Here is a 6,202-nt window from a genome sequence, read left to right as displayed (position 1 = left end):
AAAAAAAAAAAAAAAAGAAAAGAAAAAGAAAAAAATGTCAAACATTAAAACCCAAGATATATGAACTAATCTGTACTTTTCAGAGGTAACTGTTTCAAGCAAAAGCTACAAAGAGGTTACATAAAACTAAACTAGTACATCTAAGCATCTATCTTTTACATAATGCTTGTTCAAATTATTAGGTTACTTAGCTATGCAAATTTCTTCTTCTTTTTTTTTTTTTAAGCGACAGAGTCTCACTTTGTCACCCTTGGTAGAGTGCGGTGCTATCATAGCTCTTGGGGTTAGGCGATTCTCTTGCCTCAGCCTCACAAGTAGGTGGGACTACAGGCACACACCACAACGCCCAGCTATTTTTTGTTGTTGTTATTGCAGTTTGGCCAGGGGCCGGGCTGGAACCTGCCACCCTCAGTATATGGGGCTGGTGCCCTACTCACTGAGCCACAGGCACAGCCTGTAAATTTCTTAAATACATAAATCTATTTGTTCCTGGGCAAATAATTCCTGCTGGTCCAGGAAACATCTAGGATATTTTACCAGTTTCAAACATCCTTTGGCAAAGAGGAATTTTTTTTTTGAGACAGAATCTTATTTTGTGGCCCTCAGCAGAGTGCTGTAGTTTCATAGCTCACAGGACCCTCAAACTCTTGGGTTCAAGTGATCCTCTTGCCTCAGCCTCCCAAGTGACTAGGACTACGGGCACCTGCCAAAACGCCTAGCCATTTTTTAGAAATGAGGTCTCACTCTTGCTCAGGGTGGTCTTGAACCTCAGGGTGGGCTCAGGCAATCCATCTGCAGAGAGCCTTGCAGAGAGCTAGGATTACAGGCATGCACCACTGCACCCACTGCAAAGAGGATATTAGTCTGCTGAACTGTTTAGATTCATTCTTAGGTTACTGGTAAGGAACTGGGAAAATGAGGAACAAGAAAAAGTACCTAACAGAGGGAAAAGTAAAATGTTCAAAGTGATGATGAATTCTGTGTAGAAATGTAAAGTTGAGGTGAATTTATAGACACAATAGGATAAACAAATAAGCATAGAAATACCAGGTTGGCTTGGTGCCTGTGGCTCAAGTGGCTAAGGCGCCAGCCACATACACCTAAGGTGGCAGGATCGAACCAGCCCGAGCCTGCCAAACAACAATGATGGCTGCAACCGGAAAAAAAATAGCCAGGCGTTGTGGCAGGTGCCTGTGGTCCCAGCTACCTAGGAGGTGGAGGCAGGAGACTCAAAGCAAGCCCAAGAGTTGGAGGTTGCTGTGAGCTATGCCCTGGCACTCTACCCAGGGGGACAGCTTGAGGCTCTGTCTCAAAAAAAAAAAAAAAAAAAAAGAGTTAGAAGTTGCTGTGAGGTATGACGCCACAGCACTCTACCCAAGGTAATAGCTTGAGACTCTGACTCAAAAAACAAACAAACAAAAAGTGAAATCAGCCTCCGCAAGAGCCAGACCTGTCTCTACTAAAAACAGAAAAATCAGCAGGGGTTATGGGGTATGCCTATAGTCCCACATACTTAGGAGGCTGGGGCAGGAGGATCACTTGAACCCAGGAGAATGAGTTTGCAGTAAATTAGGCTGACACCATGGCATTCTAGCCCGGGTAACAGAGTCACACTATCTAAAAAAGAAAATAAATAAATAAAAAAGAAACACTAGTTTTTTGGTTTTGGGGGTTTTTTGGCTGGGCCTGGGTTTGAACCCACCACCTCCGACATATGGGGGCTGGCGCCCTACTCCTTTGAGCCACAGGAGATGCCCCACTAGTTTTTATTTTTAAAAGGTACAATTATGGGCATTGCCTGTGCCTCAAAGGAGTAGGGCACTGGTCCCATATACCGAGGGTGGTGGGTTCAAAGCCAGCCCTCGCCAAACTGCAACAAGAAAATAGCCAGGCATTCTGGTGGGTGCCTGCAATCCCAGCTACTCAGGAGGCTTAGGCAAGAGAATCACCTAAGCCCAAGAGCTGGAGATTGCTGTGAGCTGATGCCATGGCACTCTACCGAGGGTGACAAAATAAGACTGTTATCTCTAAAAAAAAAAAAATAATAAATAAAAGGTACAACTAGAACACATACATCAACTCTAACATTGTAGAGAAAAGAGAAATAGAGATTCAAAAAAGTAGTTCTATAAACAGAAACTTTAAATTTTTTTCTTTTCTTTTCTTTTTTTTTTTGAGACTAAGTGATACTTTGTCACCCTCAGTAGAAGGCCATGGAGTCATAGATCACAGCAACCTCATCTCTTAGGCTGCAGTGATCCTCTTGCCTCAGCCTTCTGAGTAGCTGGGACTACCAGCACCAGCCACAACACCCAGCTATTTTTAGGGGCTGGTCTCACTCTGGCTCAGGCTGGTCTAGAACCTGTGAGCTCAGGTAATCCACCCACCTCAGCCTCCCAGAGTGCTGGGATTACAAGGTGTAAGCCACCTCACTGCGCCTAGGAACCTTAAAAATTTCATTTCTGGGGATACTGCACTTAATTCCATTCTTCACATCTACGTAAGAATAAGGCAAGTTACCTGATATATTGCCTTTCTGCTTTCTGCACCCCATTATTGAAAATATATCATATTGACTCGGCTCCTGTATCTTAGCAGCTAGGGCACCAGCCACATACACCAGAGCTGGAGGGTTCAAATACAGCCCAGATCTGCAAACCAACAGTGACAACTACAACCAAAAAATAGCCGGGTGTTGTGGTGGGCACCTGTAGTCCCAGCCACTTGGGAGGCTGAGGCAAGAGAATGGATTAAGCCCAAGAGTTTGAGGAGGCTGAGACCCCGTCTTTAAAAATAGCTGGGAGTTGTGGCAGGCACCTGTAGTCCTAGCTACTCAGGAGGCTGAGGCAAGAGAATCGCTCGAGCTCAAGAATTTGAGGTTGCTGTGAGCTGTGACCACGGCACTCTACCAACGGTGACATAGTGAGACTCTGTCCTCCACTAAAAAAAAAAAAAAAGTTTACATACATGCATATAAAATTATCCCACCCTGTTGAAAACGCGAGTTTCACGGGATTTTTTTCAACCCACAGAAAAACTTACAGCCCCGACTAGTCACTATTTTAAAAGGACCGTAACATGCAATTAAATGCCCTCTTATGCGGACAGCTAGGTAATTTTCTCCCCCACTTACAGATCCTAACAACTGCCACCACTTATTTTTCTAACATTTTCACTTCACATACCAAGCCAAAACCAAATCTCTTCTTGGAAAGCAACGACCTCTTTTCACTCCCCTCAGAAAATGCGTTAATTTCGGGAGGAACCCTGTGCAGGGGAAAAGTAATAACGGCAGCTCATAAAATCCCGGGTGGAGGAGGCGACCCCGGTCCCCTGGTAGCTGGGTCCTAAGACAAAGCTCACCACCGCCAACCTCAACAAACATACAAAGAAAAAATACAAAAGCTTCTTCTCACGGTTGGGCGGGGGGCGGGGGCGGAGAGTCGCGAAAGACGTTACAAACGGATGACACGCAGGGAGCAGAGCTGGGGCCCTCACCCGGCTGCCCTGGCCCGGAGAGGGCGGCTGAGATGGGCTCCAGGCGACCCCGTCCCAAAGCTCAGAGCCGGAGGTAGGGGCGGGGGGCCTCCGTCCACACACAGGAGACACACACACACACTCTCCATCCGGCAGGGGGGAGCCATCCTACCTTCCCTCCAAGGGCGGCCGGAGCCCAGCGCAGGAAGGGCGCAGGGGAGGGGAAGTGGCGGAGCAGCCCGGGAGGCCACCAGGGCGATCGCGCGCGGCCGGGCCTTCGCCGACTGCGCTGAGGCCTCCGCGGCCGTTCGGGGGTTGACGCAGTGAGCGGCCACGGGGGTCGCCGACACGCCGGCCCCTCCCTCGCTCCGCGCCGGCTCCGCGCCCGCTCCCCGCCGGCCGGCAGCCCTCCTTCCTACCGCTCCCGCCCGCCCAGACCGCGCGGCGCCCTCCCCTCGCCCGGCGCTCGGCCACGCAACGTCCTACCTGCAGGTGACCTGTTTAGTCCAGCCGCTGCCGCTGCCGCTGCCGCTGCCGCTGCCGCTGCCGCTGCCGTCGCTGCCGCCGCCCCCTCCCCCCGCCCCCAGGGACGGGGCGGCGACTGTGGGGAGAGGGGTGGGGGAGGCCGCTGCCACCGCCGCTGCTGCCGCTCCTGCTCCTGATGTTGTGGCTGTTGTTCCGGGAGCCGCAGCCTCCGCCATTACTGTTTATCCCACACAGCAATGGCCCCGGAACTTCCGGGATCACATAGTTCCGGTCCGGCTGCTAAGAGGAAAGCCGGCGAGGCGCGGCGAGGGGAAGGAGACTGAGGCGCCCGCTCGGTCTCCGCCAGCCCCGCGCTGCGTCTCCGTGAGCTCTTGGCACTTGAGATGCGGTAGCGGAGCCTGCGCGCCCGCGACCCGCCCCCGGCGCAGCTGATTGGTGGAGGAGACGGCTCACCGGGAAGGGGGCGGGACTACACGGGGCTGTGTCCAGGTACGCGGCGATGCTCCAAATTCAGGCGAAGTCCATATTCACGCCCTCACTGAGAGCTGGAAGCGGATGGAGATAGGAGGCCGGGGTAGGAAATGCCTGGGTTTGAAACCAGACTTTTCCATTTTCCTAGTGTGAACTTGAGCTACATGTTTGTTCTGTCTCAGCCTCAATTTCCTACTGTCCCTAATGAGGATGTTAGTCCCTTGCTTCGTAGGGTTGCTGTGAGGATTATATGACACGCGTGGAAATCACGAGATTTAATAGCTGGGAAATAGCAAACACTTAATAAATATGATTTCTTGGTATCTGAGAAATAGTAAACACTTAATAAACATGCTCTCTTAGCTCAGCACCCGTAGTACAGTGGTTACGGCCCCAGCCACATGCACCGAGGGTGGCAGATTCGAACCCAGCCTGAGTCAGCTAAGCAATGACAACTGCAACAAAAAATAGTGGGCGTTGTGGCACACGCCTGTAGTTCCAGCTACTGGATGCTGAGGCAAGAGAATCACCTGAGGCCATGTTTGAGGTTGCTGTGAGCTGTGACTCCATGGCACTGCAGTGAGGGTGACATATTGAGTCTGTGTCTCAAAAAAAAAAAAAAAAATCTCTTATTCCTGGTATCAGCAGTGTGACCTTGGCTAAGAATTTTAACCGCTCTAAGCTCAAGAGAATAACATTGTGGCTAATAAAAGGCTCTGGAATCCACTTGTCCTCATTTTCTCCTGGCTTCTCCCCTAACTCTGTGTCTTTAAACAAGTTATCTTAGCTCTTGGTGCACCCACTTTCTCCTGTAAAAACTGTAATAATAATTTAGGGTCGGGCAGTGGCTCCTGCCTGTAATCCCAAAACTCTGGGAGGCTGAGACGAGTGGATTCCCTGAGCTCACAAGTTTGAGACCAGCCTGAGCCAGGGCAAGACCTCATCTCTAAAAAACAGCCAGGCGTTTGGTGGGCACCTGTAGTCCCAGCTACTTGGGAGGCTGAAGCAAGAGAATCAATTAAGCCCAGAGTTTGAGGTTGCTGTAAGTTGTGATGCCACAGCACTCTACTGAGGGCAACATAGTGGGATTCTGTCTCAAAAAAAGAAAAAAAAAAGGATTCCTATCTTTTGTAGTTTAGGTGGATTGATTTAGGAGATTAACTTTTGAATTGGAATATTATTTTAGATCATGAGTTATACTGATTATTGTTTACTGTGGGTCATGGGTTCTGCTGATTATTGTTTAAAATAAGGATTAACATGGTCTTCACTTTGAACTCAAATGTATAAAACTGTCATTTTGGAAATGGAAGAACAGAACAGTCTTGGAGAGGCTACTCTTACTGATTTCCAGAATCCCCACCTCTCACAAAGCTTAGTGGACCTATCCCAGTAGGATCTGCAGCCAGATCCATCTTGGTCTGGTAACAATTGGAAATAGGAATAATGATGTTTTGTATTATAAGGGAACAAAACAAACTAAACAAACAGCCAGGTCTATTTCAGTTTACTTGGTAAAATTTGTACAGAAGCAAAATTGATGTATTTCTTCACTCACAAAAATATATGAGCATACCAGCATGGTATACGCAGCCAGATTCTCAATTGTAGGTGGAGTAATGACATGGTGTAATGTGAAGACATCTAGAACCTCCTCAGATTGCTAAGGCCTTCTCAGACGCCAGAGACTAGAGGGGGCTGCCTGTACCGTGGGGAGTACTCATGGGAGTTAAAGAGTTTGTTTTATCGGCTCGGCGCCTATAGCTCA

General features: G+C 49.0%; 1 protein-coding gene across 3 annotated transcripts in view; it reads right to left on the bottom strand.

Moving 5' to 3' along the window:
• The window catches only part of MKRN1 (makorin ring finger protein 1), a 39,277-nt gene extending 34,916 nt beyond the window's left edge, over positions 1–4,361 (bottom strand). The window contains exon 1 of one of the 3 annotated variants that reach the window (XM_003791568.3): positions 3,964–4,361. In XM_003791568.3, the coding sequence (XP_003791616.3) occupies positions 3,964–4,178 (215 nt within the window). In that variant the 5' untranslated portion in view covers positions 4,179–4,361. Of the gene's footprint in view, positions 1–3,185; positions 3,221–3,649; positions 3,800–3,963 lie in introns of those variants that run through there. The other 2 variants (XM_023514206.1, XM_023514205.1) reach the window with 2 other exon arrangements.
• Between the last annotated feature and the right edge of the window lie 1,841 nt (positions 4,362–6,202).

The sequence above is a fragment of the Otolemur garnettii genome, unplaced genomic scaffold, assembly GCF_000181295.1.
Source record: "Otolemur garnettii isolate 467f Iridium unplaced genomic scaffold, OtoGar3 scaffold00049, whole genome shotgun sequence".
Classification (NCBI taxonomy): Eukaryota; Metazoa; Chordata; class Mammalia; order Primates; family Galagidae; genus Otolemur; species Otolemur garnettii.
Note: the sequence above shows the minus strand (reverse complement) of the source record. Positions and strands in the feature narration are given on the sequence as shown.